Source organism: Metopolophium dirhodum, chromosome 9 (assembly GCF_019925205.1).
Source record: "Metopolophium dirhodum isolate CAU chromosome 9, ASM1992520v1, whole genome shotgun sequence".
Lineage (NCBI taxonomy): Eukaryota > Metazoa > Arthropoda > Insecta > Hemiptera > Aphididae > Metopolophium > Metopolophium dirhodum.
Genome location: NC_083568.1, coordinates 16,800,763 through 16,825,830, shown reverse-complemented (window position 1 = coordinate 16,825,830; position 25,068 = coordinate 16,800,763). Strand labels below are relative to the sequence as shown.

General features: G+C 32.3%; 4 protein-coding genes across 4 annotated transcripts; 2 read left to right on the top strand and 2 right to left on the bottom strand.

Annotated features, from left to right (window-relative positions):
* On the top strand, window positions 1-2,912 carry LOC132952661 (uncharacterized). Its single transcript, XM_061025016.1, has 2 exons — window positions 1-803; window positions 2,791-2,912. The coding sequence occupies exons 1-2, from the start codon at window positions 39-41 to the stop codon at window positions 2,857-2,859; spliced, it is 834 nt and encodes a 277-aa protein (XP_060880999.1). The 5' UTR covers window positions 1-38; the 3' UTR covers window positions 2,860-2,912.
* LOC132952662 (uncharacterized) lies at window positions 2,715-3,718 on the bottom strand. The gene is made up of 2 exons (XM_061025017.1): window positions 3,411-3,718; window positions 2,715-3,330 (listed from the first exon to the last, which is right to left on the bottom strand). Exons 1-2 carry the CDS (start codon window positions 3,667-3,669, stop codon window positions 3,077-3,079), a joined length of 513 nt encoding a protein of 170 aa, XP_060881000.1. The 5' UTR covers window positions 3,670-3,718; the 3' UTR covers window positions 2,715-3,076.
* Window positions 3,719-3,993: 275 nt separating this feature from the next.
* Window positions 3,994-6,646, top strand: LOC132952448 (uncharacterized). Its single transcript, XM_061024754.1, has 2 exons — window positions 3,994-4,671; window positions 5,729-6,646. The coding sequence occupies exons 1-2, from the start codon at window positions 4,287-4,289 to the stop codon at window positions 6,196-6,198; spliced, it is 855 nt and encodes a 284-aa protein (XP_060880737.1). The 5' UTR covers window positions 3,994-4,286; the 3' UTR covers window positions 6,199-6,646.
* A 5,596-nt stretch (window positions 6,647-12,242) lies between these two features.
* LOC132952382 (uncharacterized) lies at window positions 12,243-14,900 on the bottom strand. Its single transcript, XM_061024677.1, has 2 exons — window positions 14,361-14,900; window positions 12,243-12,895 (listed from the first exon to the last, which is right to left on the bottom strand). The coding sequence occupies exons 1-2, from the start codon at window positions 14,833-14,835 to the stop codon at window positions 12,555-12,557; spliced, it is 816 nt and encodes a 271-aa protein (XP_060880660.1). The 5' UTR covers window positions 14,836-14,900; the 3' UTR covers window positions 12,243-12,554.
* Window positions 14,901-25,068: the final 10,168 nt, after the last annotated feature.

Genomic DNA, 25,068 nt, shown 5'->3' with positions numbered 1-25,068 from the left:
TCGTTATTAATCGTCACCGTCGCCGCCGCCGCATCACGATGTCACCGTCTTTGGTCGTCTTTAAGTCATCGTCGTTGTTGTTGTTGTCGTTGTCGGTTCAGCTACATCAGCTGTTGGCAACGACGGCGACGCGCTACAACGCCGGCGGTCTAGCAGCCGCGTTACACGACGAGGGCGAGAGGTGCTCGCGGTCCGCCGACCTGTGGCCGTGCCTTACCAAGGGTGGTGCAAAGGTCGTGGCCGCCATGGCATCGTATCCGGGCGAGATACCGCTGATGGGCCAGTACCTGGCCGTGGTGCCCGACGGCCGTGCGCGGACCATCGGCGACTTTCGTGACGAGGGGCGAGCGGCCGCGAACAAAAACGGCACTTCGTCGTCGTCGTCGTGGCCATCCACGTCGGTGTACTCGAAGATCGCGGAATTCATGGAGAAGAGGTCGCTGCGGTTGTCCGTTCCCATGGACGCCGTCGCGTGGCTGATCGGCGTGACGACGTCCGCGCCCGTCGCCAGGGAAGAGGGCCGTAAGAAGGACAAGGGCGCGGGCGTGCTGATGTTGGGCGGCATGATGATGATCACCACGCTCATGTCCACCGCGTTCGGAGCGCTGGCGCTGATGGCCGCCAAGGGACTGTTGACTAGCATACTTGCTCTGATGCTGTCGGCGATGGCCGTCTCGAAGAAGTCAGGCGGCCACGGCCACGCCAGGACCACGTACGAAGTCATCAACAACCCGGGGCCACACCAAGCGTACCAACATGCGTCCGATTACAAATTGGAAAACGGTGCAACAGTCGTATCGGACGTGAGTATTACTATTTATTGTCTATACTCATGGTATTCCAATCTAGGTGACTTGAAATTTCGGTGTGACTTGACACTGTTTCATTTTTTATTAATCATATCAATATTTATTACTGAAATTTTGTAATAAGCGACCCATTCTTGGATTAAATTTGTTTTTGTGTCATTGTGATACAAAATATTCTTATCAGTCGATTTTACATAGCAAAATATACAAACAATAATAATAATATTAATAATATTATAATTATTATAATTATTATTTTATAATCACTTTTAAAAGTGTTCTAGATTTATTCGAAGAGCATCAAATTGTAATGTTTGTATATTTTTCATATATTAGACTATAGTTCAAAAAAATATTTATTTAACATCAAAAATAAAAAAAAAATGCATTTATAGATTTTAGGTCATGTGTTACATTAAAAAATCAAAATTTAAGGTCACTTAAAACAACTACTGAAAAAGTGCTACTTCAAATATTATTAGGTAGTTGTTTTAACTTCATTTTAAGTTTTGATATTTTTTAAAACAAATATATTGTTTTAAATTACCATTAAAGTATTTTAATTGACAATGAATACGTGTTAAAATAAGAGTTTCAATTCACACAAAACAACAGTTAATTAAAACCCATACATTTTTGGGCTTCAAATTAAAAATTGTATCCAAAGTATAAAGTGATTCTAGTCCTTACGTACGTTACAATAAATTTTTTTTTTTTTCAGAAATCTGCGATTTTTTTCACCTCAGAATAAAAAAAATAATGTTAAAATCGTTTCAAGTCAACATAAGTCAAATAATAATTATTATTAACTGACTCGCACTATCTATTATAATATGACCGCAATAAGTCAGAATTCTCCGACGCGTCATCTCGTATCGATAACTGCAACTTAAAATTATCTATAATATGATATAATAGCACAAATAATATTATTATAATAATGCCTGGAGTTAAATTCCCTAAGAATTTTTAAATAAAATGCTCTAAAATGTAGCAAAATATGACCTAAAAATACCTTTTCAGCGCAATGTTCTTAAAAAATTATTTTTTATACACTTCTTTATCTTAACTAAATACTAACAATAATACACAAATACAATAACAAACTTGAGCACGCATAATAAATAAACAGTTTGTTTGAGTCCCACCCTCGTTGTAAGACATCACATCCGACAGTCGCTGAAAATATATAACGAAAGAGAAAGACATTATCGCATTCGTATTTAGAACGATTGCCTTATTATAATACGAATACAAAATACCAAAAGCTATTAAGCCAAATAATATGACAATAACATTTTGTGTGTTACAAACACGTTTATAACCCTTACTATTCATTTATACCCCGGTGTATACAACTTGTGTGTTTAGGTACATGATATATTATGTGAAAAATCAACATAATATTTTTCAAAATATCGATTGATTATTGTCGATTTCAATTAGGTATTGCGCTCAATTTATGAAGTCTATATTAAAAATGTGAATGGGGTTTGAAACCACCCTCCCCATTGTAATATGAAAAATCATGGTCAAAATACTATAATTCTCAGAAAACGTTGTACACCCCCCACCTCCATAGGAAATTCCTGAGCAAACCTCTGTATGAGACTAAAGCAGTTCACTTATCAAATATTTAGATTTATTATACGAACCAATAAATTAGCATCATACATAATATTACCTATTATCTAAACCCATAGATGAAGCATCTATGTAATTACAACAATAATAATAATTTAATATAATCTGTAAAACAATAATATGTCAACACTTAACAAACATAAAAAGTAAATTTATTTCAAAACACACACATAAATATAGGTATAAAAAAGAATAAAATGAGTTAATTATTCTTATACCTAGATATTCATCATCATATAGAAAAAAAAAATAAATAGAACTGTGGTTCAACAATCATTTCTTAAACTGCTATATTTTAAACTTTAACACAGGTGTTTCAATTATTTTGTATTTTTAGATCAATGCAGGTCAATACAATGCTGCTCAAACGGAACCTATTCAATATGGCAACCAGCAATATGATTAAAATTAACAATATTATTATACCTAATGGCTTAAAATTCTAGTATAATCGATGGGTTGGACAAAAACTTATATTATGTATTTAATTTATTCATTGTTATAGATATAATATAGGTTAAACTTGTAGGAAAAAATATTATCTATTTATTAATTTATTAATTTATAATATAAATATTGTCAGTTGTTATTGAAAAATAAAAAGATTTTGGTAATAAGCGTTTTTACGTCATCACGACCGTTATGTCATTATGAGTAGATTTCTTCTTGGACGAAGATTCCGACGATTTCCAATTTACAGATATCAAAAACTTCGCGATGAACGTGAAAAATAGCGCTTTTCCAAGTGTCACGGTTATCATGTTCACGAACATGAATATCACGACGAAAGCTGCCATCATGCTGCCGCCGATCAGCATGTTCATAGAAGGGTTTTTGATTTTTTTTTTCTTCTTTTTCTTCTTCTTTTTCCCCCGCCCTTTAATCGAATTGCGAAAAAAATAAATACATTTAACGGACAAAATCTCTACATCGAAACCCAACAATGTGACTGCGTACCTTCCGATAGACCTGTCGCCGACTCCTGCAGCGACGGATCAGAACCTCCGAAATCCATCTCGTGTGATCTGGCTCGGATCGGTGAAGCCACATCGCCGACAAAGTTACTGACGTCGGTGATGGTGTTGGTGGTGTTGACGGTGGTGGTGACGGTGGTGGTTGCCGGACGGGGTTGCTCTTGCGCGCCAATGCGGGTGGCCTGCAACGACAGAGCCGCGAAAATCGCAAAACCCAACTTCCGCAACTTCATGACGGTCATCCCGTCGACGGTGGCGACGGAAACTGTACTGCGTTATCGCGGCCGGACGTGCGTCTACACGGCCGGCCGCCGCGTAAGTATCATAGACACGGGCGGGCGCTGCGGCCGCGTCGCGTCTGCACGTTGCGGTCGGAAATCGTCACGCACATCCGGACATGTGGGTCCTGATCGAAAGTATGCTCGCCTACAATTCTGTACCCACATGACCGTCGCAACGTACCTATACACAGCATAGAATTACAATATAATGCGTCCACGTGCACACCTATAAATGATTGATATTTATGTCATTTTGCGGCAGTCTATCGTAAATAATATAATAACGTTGCACGGAGTCCGCCGTCGTCAGATTCTGTTCATTAGTCTCGCGCGACGAGTCGATCGGCCAATTAAAGACGGACGATATAAAAAAAAAAAAAACCGAAAACCGAAAACTAATCGAAAAATAGAAACGGCACCTGACCGAAGTTATATATACGCGGACAGACGTCTGCGACCGCATCAGTGTGAGTTTCGACTCATCCGAACGACGACCTGAGCGACCGTATCGTTACAAATAATATATTTATAATATTATAGATAATATTATAAAGTAACCAAGTACTTTTACGTCCAAAATGTCCCCCATACTCAAGTGGTGTCTCGTCGGGATCCTTGTCGTCGTGCGGTTTTCATCCGGCCGCGGTGATTCCGTTCCGGAAAGGTCGTTTGGCGCGTTACGATGTACTTCCGCCGACGGTCCGGGCACGTGTCTGTTCAAAGGCCTCATCAAGAACGCCCTGCTGTACGCCGCGAGCCGAAGGGAAGACGTCTCGTCTGCCGCTGCCGATGATACCAAACTGGCCGACGGGGGAGGTGGCCATCTCCAGCAGCAGTCTAAAGGTATTGAGGAATACCTCATCGAGCAAATCCAGAACATATTCGGACTGTTTTCGTTCGGGTTCGATCTGCCAGCCGAAGTCACCGCCCCGTGGTCGCTGCTCAAGTCGTCGTTCCTCAACGGTGAGTTAACCAAGTCTGCAGATTCTCACAATATTCCTACTAATTAATAAATATGAGTGCATAAAAATCCTTTGCTTCGATTGATCGGTGTCCATGGTAAAATAATGGTATACCAGAGTGTGTGTACATAATTATGTTCTTATTATACGACTAAACTACCTCGACATTGTTTGTGTACACGGTATGCTTATTATTGTTTTAAAATACTGATAATTTAGGAGATGATAAAATAATACATGTTAATAACAGTTATCAAGAATGCTATTTAAAATGCAACCACAGTTTCATAGTTTAACCAATGTGATACGTTTAGGAAACTTTATATCGTAGTGAACGGACTGGGTAGTTAAATCGTATATGGTAACATGTAAATTGAAAACCCACGTTAAACTTAAAAAATATGTTCATACTCATGGGGGTCACTAAGGAGTATTCAAGGCCTCAGGGGTACTTTTTCTTCCAGAAAAAATACTATATAAAAAAAAATTGTTTGTATAGGTAACTGTTTTTTGATACCCTAGAATTCTAGTGACGGCCGCTCATGTCCACACTAAATTCGTCAGCCTAAGTCGTAAATTGTAAATTTTGCAGAAGAAAAAAACGTTTCAAATATTTTGTCAGTCTAATTCACTAATCCCCAAACGTCGTATCTCCATCACTCATTACAATGATAACAATATAGAGATTTCTAATTATCGATTTCGTGAACGATACAATTATCGTTAAAACTGGGGTTATGATGACTTTATCATTCGATGCGGTGTTTTTCCTTAATTTTAATCACAAATAATCCTGAAATCGAAAAAAATGGAGTTAGAACCGGTATACGACTTAGGCCGACGTAGTCTTATTATAACCATCGGATTACGCGTACAATATTAAGTTTTTCATAACCATAATATGCGGCATTACAATGCACGGGTTTAAACAAATTAAACAATTAAAAAATATAATAATAATACGCTGAACTGTGTGACGATTATAATAATATAATAGTACAGTTATTGTTTATAATCGGACTTGAGTCGTTTTGACCGAAACCGTTGTCGGGTTGCAGGTAGAGGCAAAAAGAACAAGAACCTCGGGCCAATGATGGCCGCCGGCGTGGCCGTGATGGCCGGCACGCTGCTGCCGCTGGCGTTCGGCGCGCTGTTCATGTTGGCCGGCAAGGCGATCATGACCAGTCTGATGGCCATCACCATTTCCGGGCTGCTGGGCCTGAAGTCGCTGTTCAGCAAACAAGAACAGGGCCACGTCAAGGCGTACTCCGCCCCGGCGCCGCACTTCACCGAGGCGCAGTTCGAACAGGAGCTGGGCGTGTACAAGGGCCAGACCGAGGCCAAGATGCACAGCTCGTCGGCCAGCTACTACGCCGGAGAGTCCAACCCTCCGGGCGCGTACTTCAAGGGCGTGCGGCCACCGCTACAGCAGCACGACGACGACGGGCCCGAACAGCCGGCCGAGTATTACTCACCTGGGGGCCCGATGGTGCCCAAAAAAATTGCCGTGGTGGAGAAAAACGACTAGACGACTGTAAATTGTATGCCCCGTACAGTTAGGGACGATATTTTTGTCGTGTTATATATTATTATTATACTAATTTATCGACGATTCGCATAATTATTGTATTTATTACTATCATTATTGTTGTTGTTGTTGTCGTCTTTGTCGTAGTCGTCATTTATGTCCATCGACACGGTCCGATCGTTATTATACGTATATAAATTAATATTATATAATAACACACGAATGATGCTTACGACGAAACGCGCAATTTGGTCTTTAATTTAACGTACAACTTATTAATTTATTGTAACTACTGAAGTGAGTAGTTGGTGGGGAGGGGGTTGACAATAACAACAATAAGACTATATTGTTAATGTGTACCAATTATAGTGTATAACTTTATATAAATTATGTAACCTTGTATTCATATAATATTATTTATTTGTACAATAAAGAGTATAATATTTTATATATTATTTATTTATAATATCTGCTTGGAGACTGCTATTGAAGTCCTGAATATGTTTTTGTACTTGAAAAGTAAACTTTTGTTAAGTCACTCTCCGCGTTGGTGGATAACCCACTGGCCAAGACATTTCCAAGGGACTCCCTCGCCAAGTACGATATAATATGCTGATTGAATGGATTTATTCATGCATTTGGTACACGTAAGGATGGCGTAAATGCACTCGTGAAAAAATCCAGAGAATTCTATACATAATAATGATGTTATTCGGAGTCACTGCAGGTATACCAAGGTAACTGTAATATATTATAGAGATGAAAATCTCTCAACCATCATTTGGGTTATGAATGATATAAACGTTATGTATAAAATATTATTATTTAAAATAAGTGGAAGGATTTCTGAAGGAATCTAAAAATTAAGCTAAATAGTTTACGGCATCGTTGAGTAACAATTTTGTAATAAAAAAATTCTGAAAATGTTAGTTTTTAACTAGGAAATGTATTTAAAATATTTTTAAAAACGACGTTTATGTGACATACATTTTAAAGTAGAAGGAGAATATTTAAACATGTCAAACTAGGTTCTACAATTTATTTAAATGGCTATACGTTGACACACACAAAAAAAAAATAGAAAAATTTTAGCTTTTTTTTAAACTTAGTCGCTGGCGAGACCTGTTGAAGGGGTTTTACATACATTAAACAAAATTGTTTAAAAAAAGATATTGGATTAAATATTATCAACACGCATATTATTATGACTTTGAATTCTAAAATACTGCAACAACTGCAGCATATATATAACAATATAGTTAGTAAATCGAAATCGTAAAATAACTATATAAAGACAGTTGGATATTATATTTATTAAATCATCTGAATAGTCGTAGGACTTATTTCATGTGTAGGTACCTACGTTTATATATTGATAAGAAAATCATGTGCACGAGTTCTTCAATAGATTTCTTCTCTTGACGTCTATTATACGCTTTGTCTAATCTGTATTCGTTATCCGAACGAGTTCGACAAGCTATACGCTTAAAGTGTCACTTGTGATCTCCTTCAATTTAAATTTATGAAACAATATCAATACCTTGTTTCGTATCAAATGTATCAGATGCGTATTCATTTTTCAACGATCTACCAAAACAATACAAATAATAATTTTTTTTATAATTTAAAATAACACCATTATACACTTATAGTTTTCCATAATAATTTTAGTGTCACTATTTTTTACAATATCCTCAAAAATAATAATTAATTTTTTTCAGATGATTACAGATCTACCAATCAGAGTATTTACGAGTGTGTTTAATCATATAAAAATAATATTATACATTTATAATTCCTAGTAGACATTATATTTTATATCATTTCGATAAGAAGTAGGTGACTTGTGAAATACTGAAATTAAATAAGTATTAGTATTATTTTGATATAATATTGTATATAATTTCTGCTTTATTTTACGTACCTACGAAATAATTTATGAAACGTCTATTATTTATTATTTATTGCACTAAACTGCATCTGCAGACCGTAGTTGTAAACGACTAAAAACAAATGTTTACATAATTATTATACATTATAATGTATATTATAATATATCAAAGTTAAAATATAAGTTGAAGTTGCATTTGAATAAGAAAATATTAAAATTTATATAAAACTATTAGTTCTGCTTATGAATTTGAAAGTTGGTCACATCGTACGTGACATCCGAGATATAATTTGAAAAGTTGACGACTGTTTTGACACACATCACATATATTATTTACTATAACATTAAAATACTGTCGATAAACTATATTGATACGCTTTATGAATCTGAAATCGTATATTATAATATTATATGAATTCAGTATTGGCTTTTAGGTTATTAATAATATAATATCTGCATATTATGATCTATTATGGGGTACATAATATTATGTAGTCATAATCATACAAATAAATATTGACATCACATAATGTATTATATTATTATGTTTATATACATATATTGTATATAACATATATATTACTTATATGCATATTTTATGGTCAATAATCTTGATTTTTTAAATTAATTACAACAATCAATCAACTGTAGTGATTTAAAGTATGCCTACTTTTACGTTGAAATCTATTATTATCTATATATTATATGTGTGTGTGAGTGTCTTATCGATCCCCTCACCACCATTTAAAGTGTTGAAAATAAGTGAATTTTTTCTCATGTAGTAAGCCGTCAATAATGTAACTCTCGTCACAATCACACACGAGTGATACGTTCATTACAAACTGCATGGATATTTATGATTTGTAGATAGTCTGTATTTTTTACATTGTGCAGAAAAAAAAATTGATCGAATCATCACATTCAAATTGAACCGTATTTTCATATTGTATAGGTAATCTATTTTTTTTTTTTTTAATATATTCAATCTGTTTATAGAAAAAGTATATTTAAACATGAATCACGTGAAGAGGAGACCATTCATTAACAGAACCTCAGAAAAAATGTTTTCCCCTATTTTAGGAGGTCTCTCGACCAGTTTTTTTTTAATCGACGGGGAATTTGTGGTATTTGGTATCCTTGTTGAAGTTTTGTGGATATGTGCGGACACCAGGTTAGCTTCTTATCTAACGTAACACCGAGACACTAGACGGAATCTTATAAATAATAATGATGAAAAAAATCATGGATATTTTTGTTTTAATGTTCGATCAATAAGTATAAATAATTTGGTCTCAATCAAATACATATTATAATAAACTCCAAAGAAACCCCTTAGTGGCGGTTGACTAAACATTACTTCGTTAATTTTTTTTTTTTGTTGTGGTCTTAATATGCTCTGAAAATCTATGTTATTATGTTATAGAAATGAACATTTCTTTTACCAATGAGTTGCATGATTAGAATACACACTGTTTTAGATAAATTACTTTATAAAATATAAAAGCATGTATTAAAATGTGCTATGATTGATAAAACTCAATATGGTGATAATCATAATATTATATTGAAATAATATCATATGTGAAGTTAGTGTGGAATCACTGTGAACTCCAAAGTACCAATTTAATATTTTAAATAAATGTCCTACATATTACATACAATTATATAAATTAACACCGATAAAATTTAAATCATTGATGTGCTCGCTTGTGAGGGTAATGTTAGACGAAATCTTTTATCTTTCATTCGAGTGTTATATATTTGTATTGTATCTTCTTACACCTATATTATTTTTAAAAAAAGTAGTTTTGTGGTTTTATGGTCGAGTTAATCTCGAAAACTAATGGCTCGATTCCACAAACCGAACATCAATGAATTGTATTGAATAAAATAAAACAAATTGTATCAATAGTCTTGATCTCCTAGTCAACATAGAGATTATATAAATACAACCGAGCCAAATCCACACCCGAAAACCTAAACGACAATCATAGGATTACACCTGTCCAGGTTTACCGTGACATTTTATAGAAATAGTGTAAATACAAGTATTGCATAACGAACTGACAAATAAAATAACTTTAGTTTTAAACGCTTGCGCTTCAAGTACAGTTTACAATATTTTATTCATATTTTCATTTTCCAATGCTTAAAATTTTAATTTTATCAAATTTGTTTTAAAAATATTCAAAATAGCCAATTTGTGTAGGTATCTTGTTCTTAGAAAAACGTTGATGGTAAAAACGTTTATTTAAGTCAAGTGGTTTATGTTTAAAGTAGTAAATTTTTAAAATATCCATAAATATTTTTTCTTGAGTAAATTAATTTGAAAAATAATTACTTTTTACAAAATATTTTTTTTGGGAATTTTCACACATAATGAAAACCTAAATTATTTACTATTCATATATTTTTCATACGTTGAAGTAGAACTCATTTTTTATTTTCCATTGGCCGGGTCTCTCTGTTACACCTCAATAATACGTATATGATACATATTATATATGTATTAGGTATAATATATAAGGTACCATACCTTATTGTCAAAATGCGTTTAAAAAATTTGTATATTTTAATGAAAGGAATGGTTGAAGTAGTACAATTATATAAAAAAATCTCATGGATGATAATAATAATGATTGTTGATATTATATTATAGTAAGGTTTTATTTTATCACTTTATTATGTAGTGTACTATTGTGCATTTATGACACTATAGGTATAACATATAATAATATATTATATTATTACAATAAGTTTAAAATCGACTAATACAACGTCTTAATAATAATTGCATGTGCTTGCTGAATATTAGAGAATTGGTTATTGAAAGCTCCATGGACTGCACGGAATGCTATGAGTATATCACGAAATTCTGCAATGCATATAATAATTTGTCATGCACTAATGCAAGGTTGCAGAAATTACGTAGCTAGAATATTTATTTGTCTCTACTTTTTGTAAAGCTAGAATACTAATTATCACCTGTTATCGACACTATTATTTAAAAAAAAATCTGGAGGGTCTTGTCCCCCTGTTCCACTTCCCCTCCCCACCTCAAACTATGTATGGCACTGGGCTGAAGGCGTATCTGTGGACTTCGAAAACATAAGCAATAATAACGATCGTAATCGTTATTCATGTGGAATGGGATTGATTCGACTAGTCCCACTTGATGCAGACGTCTATTTGAATCCTATCACACCGCTGAAGCAATGGGACGCGTTTGTAAGACTTAGGTCCACAATATATTTTTGTGTTCTCACTCTTAAGCACACGCGTGGCATTCCGTAAAATTAAACCAACCTTAAACTGTTAGCTTAAGTTTTGAAATTAATTTACTATCACATGCTTTAAGTTAAGAACATATTACCTACAGCTTGGACGTTGTATTTCTTATCCTATTTTAGTTGGTAAAATAATGCTTGACGCAACTTATCAGTATATTATGTACAAGTTTACAGTTTAAAAATATATTGATAATATCGTAGAAAATATGGAATATCGTAAGAAATCCAACGCGTACAAACACGTATGTAATGTCCTAAATGTCATAAAGTTTGATGATGAGTCATTCAATTCATCGTTCTATAATATATAAATCGATACTAAATCAGGAATTTAGATTTTGCTGAATGCAAACTTGCTACATCACTAGTGTGCCGGAGATTGAAAATAATTAAAAGATCACTGACTTATTAAAAAAAAAAAAACAATTTCGATCTCGAGACACTCGAACACGTGTGGGCTGTCACACATAATATTATTATATTGATATACAGTTCTACACACTATATTAAAATATAATATTATTACTGTAGTGTACTCTATATTTTTCCATATCGATAAAATATGTAGCGGTCACATTATTATTTTATATCGTATATACTTCACACACAATTTGATAAGTCGGCCGGACGGCCAAACTTATTATTATTATAGATCGCACGTATCATCACACGTTAGGTAGTAAAATATATGTCGCTGAAACGTATTATTATGGGTTAGGTCGATAACCGTGAAATACGCGGTTGTCAAAAACAGTAACCAATGCAAACACTTATATACCTAGGTATCAATATAAATAATGATTTTTCGATTTTATTCGCAACAAAAAAATGTATACATAATTATTTATATTACTATTGTTTATGAAGGTGTATATAATATTATTAAAATTTTTGCAAATCGATTAAAATCATAGAGTTATAATAATTTAGCTAATCACATAACAATGTCGTATCGTGTAATAAATTATTAATATAATAAATAAACATTAAAAATGCCATAATAAATAATAATATTACATGAATTATATAATAGTACGATGCGCTGTACAATTTTTTTCTTAGCGTTTACATAATTTTACAATAAATATATTATAAATTCGATTAATAATAAATATATTAGGTATACCGCGATAGGTACGATAAATAAAATAATGTTATGGCCCTACAATTTATTATTATAGCCCGTCAGCCGATGGAGTGGGCGTCGGGGGGGTTTCCGCGGGCGGCGGTGGGCCGTACGCCATGGCGTGGGCCCTCAGCGAACGGCCGTGCGGGCCGTGGCCGCCCTGCGACGGCACGTTGATCACCTCGTACGTTGTGCCGCTGTGGCTGCCGCCGCCCGACGCCAGTTTCTTCAGCGCCAGTATGGCGGACAGCATGAGCGCGAGCATGCTGGTCATCAGCGCCTTGCCACTCATCATAGCCAGCGCGCCCAGCTTGATCGGCAACAGCGTGCCGGCCACCATCATGGCGCCCATGAGCAGCGGTCCCGCATACTTGTCTTTCTTGCCCCGCGCTGAAACAGCCACAAAAATGGTTTATTATTGATTTCAATAAGGGGGGGTCTAAGGGTATTACGACGATTCCATAATATCAATGTCGTATTATTTCGAATCTCGATAACTCGAAAACCTTGATAACTGACATTTTTGTCTTGCCCCTTGAAGTCTTTTTGAGTTTTGTACAATATATTATATAACACGGAAAATACATATTAAGTCAAATTTATTTATATCTATTATTTCTCTTGAGATTCAAGTTATCGGTGCTCGACTGTATAAATAATATTTTCGTGGTTGTTTCTTTCCCATAAGCCTCCTGATGAAGGGAACCAATAATTTCATAGTGGTAACTATTTTTCGAGTAGAATAGCGCTGGCGAGAGTTTTAAAATACAGTTAAATTACCTTGATAGGTACTGAAATATTTAAAATATTAAAATATATTAGTTATTGACAGTAAAAATGTACTATGTATCGATACATTTATCACTTGACGAATGTCTTTGAAAGAAAACTTTACAGTTTTGGGTCATAATATCACTAAATTTTAGTATTCATTATTTATAATATTGATTAATTTAACATATTTTCTATTTTTTTTCCAAAATGTATGATATTAATTATTTTTACATTTCACACGTATATGGAATAACGTTTACCGAAGAAATTGAGCATGGACAGCATTTTATAGGTATATTATTTTTTTTTTAAATAGTAATAATAACAACTAATTAATCCCAAGTTTTGATTATTTATTAACTAAAAATACTCAAATAAAAACCATCATGCTAACGTTTTAGTTTTATGATTTATTAAATAATAAAACGTTATTGATAATATTAATAAAAATAGATTACCTATTAAACACGAATAATTCAAAAAATTGGAGACGTTAAGGAAATTAATCATATGTAGGTACAAACGCCTTATAATATTATTATGTTATTACTCACAAATATAATGACTAGGATTTCAATTCAAAATGGAAAAAAACATTTGAACAATTAATTTAACATCAAAAATATCCTTAAAACATTACCCAATATTTATTTTAATAATTCTTGAGCAAACGAAAATACTTACTTAACAAAATAAGTGCGATTACTGTGATGTAATACCAACTGACCTATTAGATGTTACTGATTTTAGTCTCGGACGCAACAAAAACGTTAATCGCACTGTAGTTTGATAAAGACGGTATCGATGTATCGAAATCATACATTTAGTACGATCGACAAATAATAAATAATTGGAACAAAATTGTTTGAGTTAATATTTTTAATTACTAACTAAGTATATTCAATCAATAATGAATATATTGCAATATTTATGCACTAAAAATTTTAAAAAATACCTAAAAATAATAAAAACTGAAAGTGTAAGTTTTTAACTCTCAAAAAGCATTGCCTGGGACATTATTATAATACGGGCCCTACTAATGAGTTAAAAATATTGTAAAATTATTATTCAATTTAGGTACCTTCGATGAGGGTGCTCTTGAGCGATTCCAACAAGTGGGCGGGTGCCCGGACGCTGATGGCGCGGGACTTGACGAACGCCGTCAACGAGTCGACAAGCGCAGATTCACCCCCGACCGGCGCAGACGCGGCGTCGATATCAGTGGCCGTCTGCGGTGGTGCTGGTGATGGCGATGGCTGTGGCGCCAGGTCAGATTCGCTGGCGGCGTTCTTGACGAGCGTCACGCAACCGGGAACCAGGTCGACGGGATCGGCGGACCGGGCTAGGGCGTCGACGCCGGCGGCCGCGGCGTGCATCAGACAATCGACGGTGTCTGGGGCGGCCGAGCACTGGGACGCCGCCTTGACCACGGCCAACGGGACGACGGCTGCACCGGCGACCTGCAAGCACGTCGTATGCAGCAACAGAAGCGACGCGACCACGACGCACAAACACCCAGACCGGGCCGCTGCGAACATCAACGATGGCGATGACATGTTTATTTTTTCGTTTGTTTGTTTGTTTGTTTGTTAGCTTGTCCGTTCGCTACTGTCCGTCCGGCTTTCCGTTAACGTATGACTCGTGTCTTTGCGGGACGTCCATATTTATGTGACGACGACCGCGGCCGTTTTTTTTTTTAATCTCGTCCGTCGACGGTGTGCACCTAATCGTCACTCTATGTTTGGTATCGCCGGGCCGCGATAATCGCCTGCCGCGTCTCAGCGACCGCAAACAGAAATGGAAGAGAGAGAGAGAGAGAGATACAAGCAGACGGATTGTTGCCAAAAAAAAAAGAACGTATCCGACCCTCCGTGACGACCGATGCGAAAGTACAATAATAATCATAATAATTATATGATAGTATCTGCCCGCCACAGTGCACCGATATCGTAAAATGTTATCGTTGCACTTAAATATTGCATCGTACCGAGTCAACTGCTGAGTTGCACTCAAATATTGCATCGTCCTGAGAGGCTAAGTCTGCTGCTAATAATGTAGTCGGGTAGCATGAACAATCACTAAACATTGATCAACGGATAAATGGCGATATATAGTGGTCCCTTAAACATGATTTATTGGCCCACGATTGGTCCATTAAATTAATCAACCCGGCGTATGTAGGTATAATTGTAACTTACGAGTTACGACTGTATGGATTATTGAGTGGAGAACATTTGCAACAAATTCAATAATACCTACATTTGAAATCAACCTTTGTCGGGATTGCGTTTGCATTATAGCGCATTATCGTAAATATTATCACATGCTGTACGATGAATTTTTTTTTTATCGTTATTTTTACTCATTAGCTTTAATGTTATAGTAATGCTGACAGTATAACTCAAAACCTCAAATGTTCATAAAATACCTAAAATTCAACTTTCACCATTTAAAAAACTAACTCCCCTACAACCGTATAATCTCAATCACCAATCGGTCTTGAAAAACCAGTAACAGAGAAACACATAAAAAAAAAAAAACAATTTGTGCAATGTAAAAACCTTTAAGATGTTGGCAAGCTCGTGTTTTTACTATTCCAAACATTTAATACGTGTGTTATTTTACCACTTTATTGAATTTATTAACGATTCAATGAGGCAAAATGAATTTATATGTCTGCAGCTAATGTTGTACAAATGTAAAAAAAATTTGACCGAACTTGATTATTAGAGAAATTAATTTATTATTAGAGAGAATTATAAGAAACCAACACACAAATGTATTAAACTCAAAGCTCTGCAATATGTAAGGCAAACTATCTGAACTCGCTACAAATATCATATTGTAGCTGCAAGGAGAGATGTAAATTTGTAAAACACACATTGCACAGTATTATACACGCTGCATAGAATTATCATTTGATTCCAATAGAGTTTTTAATAATTTAAAATCCACTATTTGCTATATAAAATTTTAACATTCACTGCAAACGCACAGTTCTCTGTCTTTTTTTTATCATTATAAAATGTTATTATTTATTAGAATATTTGTAAATGCAATGTGTATGAAATGTATGTTATTTTCAATGTTAAATAGTTTTAAATTCTATATAATCGAGGAACAAAGTATGAAATGTGTTAAACATAATAATATTATGTAATAACGCTATGATAATAATATAATATATCAAAAAAAATATTAGTATATTAGTATATTTTAGGACGCAAATTATAATTGTACCAGATTTTATGCACCTAATAATATATAATATGTATAAAACACAAAAACAGAATAAAATACCTTATTTTTACATCATTAGGTCCAGGTATTATAGTATTTTTCTATTTTTTCAATGTGCATACAAAAATAAATTGGTTTGGTGTTTAAATTCATTATTTTATCATCAATATTGTCTCACTTAGAATACCGTCATAATATAGTAATACGTACCTACAATATATAAACGTACCTAATAACTATAGAGCAGGTCTTGTTCAGTGATAACTTGTTTGATGGGTGCCAATATACCCAAATGTTGAGTGTTGACAAATAGGGTCCCGCCCCCTATTAAAAGTTATAACAATGGTGTTTATTAAATAACGTGGTGATAACTGGTTAAATGATTTAATTAATAATAATATTATTTGACACAGCCCATGATAGGTACACTATACATACTACATATTTTATGATTATTATATTATTATAACGTGGTAAAATAACTATATTTGTATTTTCTTGAAAACATAATAATCGGTCAAAGATCATGTGTGGATAGTTAGATGGTCAGAGGGTGGCAAATACTTCTGAATACGTCGTTGTCCGCCGGAAATATAAAACGTATAATATTTACAGTTCAGATGCAGTCAGACGTGTTGCTTGTTGCGCGAGTATCTTTACCTATACACATCGCCTAAGAAGCTACCATTGTCCAACAACGTTAATTCTAAATGTATAACATCGCGAAATTGATTACAGTAGGTTAAAACGGTAGTTAAATTTATTCAGAGTCGGATACCCGTGAAAGTATACACAATTAGATCACACCGACTTCGTCACATGTGCGGTTAAAACGACGTGTGTTGTTCGATTGGTATGCGAAATTATTATAATAGAAAATTATTGGTTTTCTTTTTCTATTTTTTTTTCTTCTACAATTTGTCAATGAAAATAATATAACATACACTGCTATATAGGTATATATATTATTATTTATAATATATGTCGTTATATTGTTTTCGCATAGAACAGCGCAGATCGTGATTAAAACTACAACATTACAAACTAAAGTTTTTATTTTGTAGATTAATATTTTTTTTTAAAATCCAATGATGTCAATTTATTATTTTTTAGTCTATAACTTCTTAACACATGAACTTATACGCATTCAAAAACCGGAGAAGTAGCTACGTTGTATAGGAACTAAAGTGTGGTTCGTCATTGAGTAGGTCATGTAGATAGTATAGTAATAAATATGTTAAATTTGATAATAATTCAAAATACAAATACGAAAAAAGATTCTGAAAGACAAAAACTGAACTGAAAGAATAATATTATATTTCTAAGGATGTTTCATTATAATATATATTTTTTCTATTAGTAATAATATCAGTAGGTTGAATTAATTTTAGTGAAAAAAATAATTTTGATTATCGAATAATAATAATTATAATATTACTAGCTATTAATTAATATCGAAATCAATACCAACGTGCCATAGAAACATGTAAATAGATTCGTGGAAACCGCTTAATCTAAATAGAATGTTATAAAATATTATTTTGGTTGGTAAATAATAATATGCATACTGCATAGTGGAAAAAGTATACAAAGTAAAAATATATTATTTTTAATTTCAATCATATTCTTCTAAATTTATATTTAATATCTAATTTTGTCAAAATCTGAAATTTATTTGTCCATTAAAAATTATTTTACTACTTATTTATTTTTAAACTGTTATAGAAACAACTATTTATGTTGATTGTATTACCAACATTTTAAATATTTTTGATCAAGCAAAACAAATTGATATAATAATTGATAAAAAAATAATTTTTAATATAAAATATACATAATATAGCTTAACATTAGTCTAGATGTTCTGAAAATAATAGAAAATTATAAATTAAGTAATAGTTGAATTTTTCAAGATTTTACATTAAATATTTTTTGAAGAATATTAAAAAAGGATACCTAGACACCTAGTTATTACTTATTACACGTTTGAATATTCAATATCATAAAAAATTGAAATTCAATCGCTCAATAAAAATGAATATAGCTTTATAACTTATGCTTAAATTGAATTTTAATTTCTAGTAAAAAAATTAATCTATTGTTTTCTAAGATGTTAAATTCAAAATTGTAGGTATTAGTTATTAAAAACAAAATATTTTAAATTAATTGTGGTTTTGACGAGCTTTTTAAAAATTTGTACTTTAAACGCATACAAAAAAAAACAAAGTGATATCTTGTAATATTGCAGTAAGAACAACTATAATGAGGAACCTTGTATTCAATTTTCAAGCTTTTTCACTCGCAAACAAACATTAGTTTACTATAAATAAATCGAAATTAAAAGTTGAAAATTGTCTACATTATCATAAAAAGGACCAACATCATTTATATGATGTCTCACGTCTATAAAATGCTGATACAAATATCCGGTTACAATTTTGAGTTATTATTTTTTGAATTAAAACAATTAATAGGTATATAAAATTGGTTTTAATATAAACATATTTTTCATAAAAATCCCCTATTGGATTTTTGTATTTCTTAATTATTTTGTAAGCTACTGGAAATCATTACTTTTGACATACTGAAGTGGCAACTAAATATTTTAATTCGGTAGCCAATTATTAAAGTCTAATGACTACCGGACAAGAAATGTATTCTACTCCAAATGGTAAAGACATACGCAAAAATAAAACACATTAAAAAACCAATATTATACTATATTCTTATCTGTCCACTCAAAATCTTAAATTATCAAAACATTATACTAAATTATTACTTTTTTTTAAAAATAAGATAATTACTATTTAGCAGTACATTTTGTATAATTCTTTGTAATTAACAACTAGTAGCGTTGTAGCAGTACGTAATATATTGTATCTATATTTGTATTCTTCGATAAGTGCAATGACAACGACATTCTAAAATATTTTACAACTAATGGATTTGTCTTTGGAAATAAAAGTATCATTATTATAGAAATCAACTTTACAAAAAATAAATCTCTGGGAGACTAATTAATAATCAGAAATAATTCTTGCTCGGCATCGTTATAAATCGTATAGACGGAAATATAATTTGCAATATAAATAATATAATTTTGGAGAAATATAATGTCAATTACAAAAGATTTCACTTAACAAAACCTTTAGTTTCAATATATTATGTGCTTAATATGGCATAATATTATTGAAGTGTTGTTTTAATATTATTATCTGAGTATTAAACTAACGCCTTATACTTTCGAAACGCAACAGTCTTCTCACCAATGTGGGACATTTTATCTTTGATCAACTAACAGGTGTTTTGTAGACATTATTGTTTATGTACTAACCAATTATTATTGTATGATATACACGAACAATATACCACACAACTTTGACACCGCACTAGGACTAAACCAAATTTCAACAGTGAAATAATATAAATCGTTTTGAATTAAATATAGGCAACTAAGTTAAAAAATCATTAAGTTAAAAACAAAAATCGTAAATAATTAAGAAAATTACAAACTACACGTTTTAAAAAAGTACATAATATTATATCAAATATGAAATAACATCGTAATTTTTTTTTTTTTTTTTTATTGATCTTTAGCCCGGCAGCTGAGGCCATTAGCTATTTTTTAGTTTGTAGGTTGTTAAGTTGGTAGGGGGAGGAACACGTATGTGTTTAGTTTGGCAGAATTTTTGATTGGGCACCCGTAGGTATCTGCTATGCCCGGGTGGGGGATGGCGGCACTTGTTCTCCGGACACCGTGACTTGCCCGAAGAAAAATGCCGCCCGCGGCCAAGGTATCGAACTCGGGCCGGCTGCGTCGCAGCCGACGCCTTAGTCCGCTCGGCCACTCCGTCCCCCAACATCGTAATTTATCTATAATGATAAAAAACAATTTTAAAATTAATATTTTATTAAAATGTTGGCGAAAATACTACTTTTATAACAGTTATAATAGTTATATATTATATTATCTTAATATAATATGAAATATGAAAGATATCTATTTATTCCATTGTTTAACATTTTATTTATTTTAAATACATGACATTAGGTCACCTATTAACGTGCCAAAAGTACATAAAAATAAAATATATTGAGGTAGGTACTCACAACATATTACCATATTTAATGGTCCTTATACCTGAGTACCTACTTGTAACTTACTTAAATCTTCGTCGAAGAAATTTAAATGTTTGATGGTTTTGAGTACCGTTTCAAACAATTTAATGGCCGGCGATTTAACGGCTGAAGAAACTATAATTCTTGACGATGTACGATTGTGTGAAAATAAAAGTGATTTATCGCGATAAGCATGTCGAGCCATACGGTCAAATATATTTTTTTCACAAGAACTCCAGACAATCATCAACCTCTAATAGACTATTAACAATACGTTTGAACATAAAAGTGATGTCATTAAGCGGTCATATTTTACTTTTGAATCGCGTACGTATAAAGTTGAATAGAAATGAAAGTTACCGCGTCGACGTTCGGTTAGTAGATTAAAATAAAATAAATTATGGAAAAATTTCTGAACGCATTTAAATTCGTTTGCTGGATATTAATATTATACATCTGACTTGTGACAGTTGTGGTTGCTTATTCGACGCCTTGCGTTGAATTCGCAACACATACAATTATATCAAACGTTCTTAAAATATAAAATATGATCGTACCGTCAAAGATCAATCGATGGCATAGTACCTATTATTAATAATAATTTGTTTGGCAACGAAGAATCATCTTGTGATATTTTTGCTTCCCATTAGTTTTGGTTGGGTAGGGCTATACTTACTACATTTAGGTTCTTATAAATGTATAATACCGCAGTCTTTTATAATATTGAGTTAACCTAACCTATCCTATATACGCGTATGTCAGATTTAAAACTATATTGGCTATTTAATTGGCAAAAGGTAACTGATAGAACGTTATAATGTATTGAATGATAAAGCGAAATATTACATTCATATAGTATAGTTGTCAGTCAAAACACAAATGAGAACAAACCATAAATCAAGACAAATGCATACAGCGGTCAAAATTAACAGAGAATGAGTCACTGTTTTGCCGCTACTTTATACATAGGTAATATTATAATGTTCGTTGTGAGATTCAAATTTAGTTATTCAACGATCCGCGTATAAATTAATGTCTGAACATAAAAGTCACAGACGTTATTAGTAGGTTTTTTGGGGTAAAAAAGAGGGGTAATTATTTTAAAAATAGAAGTCTGTACCGCTACAAGAGTACAGGATACTTCCTGTAGTACAAAAAATATCAGAAATATGAAAATTTGGTCTTAGGCATACTTAAAAATTTAAAAAATAAGAATTTGAATAAATGTACCTACTATAAAAGATCTGAAAATGGGGGCGAGTATGCTTAAAAAATTACCCTGTGTATTTAATATATGTAAATTATTATGTTCATCGACGAGTATATCCCTAGATAAAATATAATACAATTTGATCTTTGACACTCAATTATTTATGTATAAAGTTGACTAATTAATACACATTCTAGGTGTGAAGCTGTTAAATAGCAGAGGGAAAGAAAATCGTCGTCTGGACGTGTGAAGTATATAAGTACTGCACTGTGTACATATATAATATTGTCTGCATAATATCTGTGTGTAAGGTCACCACGAATACCTGTGACATCCGCTGGCGAGTGAAAACAATTTCGCTTGTATAAATATAATCGCCGAGTAAACAATTAAGACCTACATTACTAAATTATTAATAGCTTTTATGTTATTATAATTTACTCGATCATTGTGACATTTGAATTGAAAATTGAAAATCTTTGTGAACCAAGCAGTACTTATAACGTGACTAGATTTTTAAAAAATATTTATTTTAAATATAACGGTTTAAATAATTATTAAATAAATTTGAAAAAAAACATACTACCTAGGCGTACATGTACATCAAAATCGATTTAACGTCTTCTACGTTTTTTGTTACATCTTCGAGAAATAATATAAGTTATAACACGAAAATCAGTGAAAGCTTAATTATTAATTCCAATTCACCCGGCCATATTAGGAAAAAAAATGTTTAAAAAATATAATGGAACACGATAATAATAATATTATATAGGTACATATAAGTATGCTTAAAGAAGACGGGGCGTGAACATGTGCGTTTATCGAACTCCGTAAACTTATACTTAAAACTTGTCATTAATCTGTCCTTGACCCGATGCCGTTGTAATAAGATTATGTTAGTAGGTTTATATAGGCATCGAGAAAAAAGAAGTTCAAGGGCGGTTACTATTTTCACTACGTTACATCTCTGTAATATATTATGTACGGCCGGGTAACGCGTTACCGTATTATAGGGATGTATAATATCTACACTATGGCCACTACAGGTGGTCTGACTACATAATAATATTATATTTATTTATTGTTATTGAAACCACTCGCCGGTCCATTCATCATTGTTGTTACTTTAATCCCTTTATCGTTTAAATTCCTTTCATCGGTTCAGCAACTAACAACTACAAATTATGCCATACTGCCTAAGGAAACAACTGTATTTAACGAGTTAAACTGTTATGACTTAAGTCTAAAACAATAAAACACTTAAAGAAATGTCTGCACTGACCGGGCTGGTCATTTCGTTTTCTCATAAAAGTTATAATATTATGCGATCTAGTAATTTGTAATGATTAAAACACTGGAATATAATACAATTGAAAATATCTTTATTTTTACTCAAAAATATGAATACACTAAGAAGTAAATAATTCAATATGTTTTTCTTATAACATATATTATATTACTATTGGCGAAATAAAAGAAACTCTATTACAATAAGTTAAACATACACTTTATTATCATAAATATAAAAAATTTACAATCTGTTATCACCTTACAATAAAAAAAATAGTATATGATGTTACCTACGTTAGATATTATAGGTATAAATGTTATATTTTTTACAAGACGAGTAAACTATTATTATGGTCTATAATTATTAGCACTTCATTGTCGGTTATAATACAATTCGTTTTGGTTTACTAGATGGACGTTCTGTGCCAATTTTTTTCAATTATCTTATTTGGATTACCACGGATATGATTTTGAAGATACGTACTAAATAGTATAAATTAGTGAAATTAAAATTTGTGATACATTATTGTTAGGTATAGTACTTAAAAGTTTTTAGTACAATAAATAGAAAGTTATTAATTTAACAATGATCTATAGTGAACTTTTTTCATGTTATAAAACATTTTGATCCATTGTGGTCCAATCCTTTTTTTTTGGATCACAGACTTGGATGAATACACTTTAATACAATTAAATTATTTTATTATGCATTCATTATTGATAGTGAAAAGAGAAAATTTTTTAATTTTAATTGGAATTAAATATAATACATAAGTAAACTGTATCTGGCATATATAGGTAGATATTATTATTATACATTTAATATAGTATATCACAATGATATAACTATTGTCATAAAGTGCGAACAAAATCTTAACAACTGTAAGTTCAATAACCATAATACATATTATAAAGCCATAAAAGTTTCTTTTCGAAAAATATTATAGGTACCTACTTACCTATATATTATTGTTTAACATAGGTATCTATTTAGACAACGAAGACAGTAATAGAGGGAGATGAGTGGTTAATGCAACGAATAAGGTCTTACATGGACTGTAAAACCTGGGAAAGAAGATAGTACTCTATTTAAGGTTTGTAACAAGAATTTCTGTTTTTACCTAGTACCACTATGTATGTATTTATAGTTTGAACTAATTAGTCTTTTTTTTCTAATTTCACCATATTATTATCGTTTATTCCGCATGCATTGCACTGTAGGTACCTATTGAATATAGTTGACTATAATATTATATTATACAAAGTCAGACGGCGTAACGTGCAATACGTTGGTACCTCCACAGGGCATTTCGCCAGATATTGTGGTAAATAAATCAGACTGAAAATTATTAACACCGAGGTCACGATACAATACTAAAATTGTCAGATGGTTTTCCTTTCAATGTCGTGCCAAAATATTTTGACATAGCTACGCTTCATCACAATGCTCATTCTGTTTTATAGGTAGGTACATATAACAGTGAAACAAAAATGAAAAATAGCAATAAAAATTATATTATATACCTACCTCATTCCGGCAGTTAATAACATAGCGTCAGCAATTGTGTTCATTGATGTCAGTCCCTTCACCGAACGACATCGCATATATTATGTGCACAAAAATTATGATAAAATTATCCATACACCCGTGAAATTCAATTTTTTTTTTTAAATAATTTTTCTTCAAATAATATTGTGTTATGTGTTTCTATTACGTTTTTCCAGTCACAATATTACTATTCAAAACTTCGTAATAACATTTTTGAAATTACAGTTCATGAAACGGTTCTATTTTATTCAATGATTTGTAGGTGCGTTTATCGATTATTATTGAATATTTTGATTTTAAATACCTAGTGTTTTTTTTTTGTTTTCAAAATAACATCATAATTAGGTAGGCGTATAAGTTGTTTTATTTTTTTTCCAG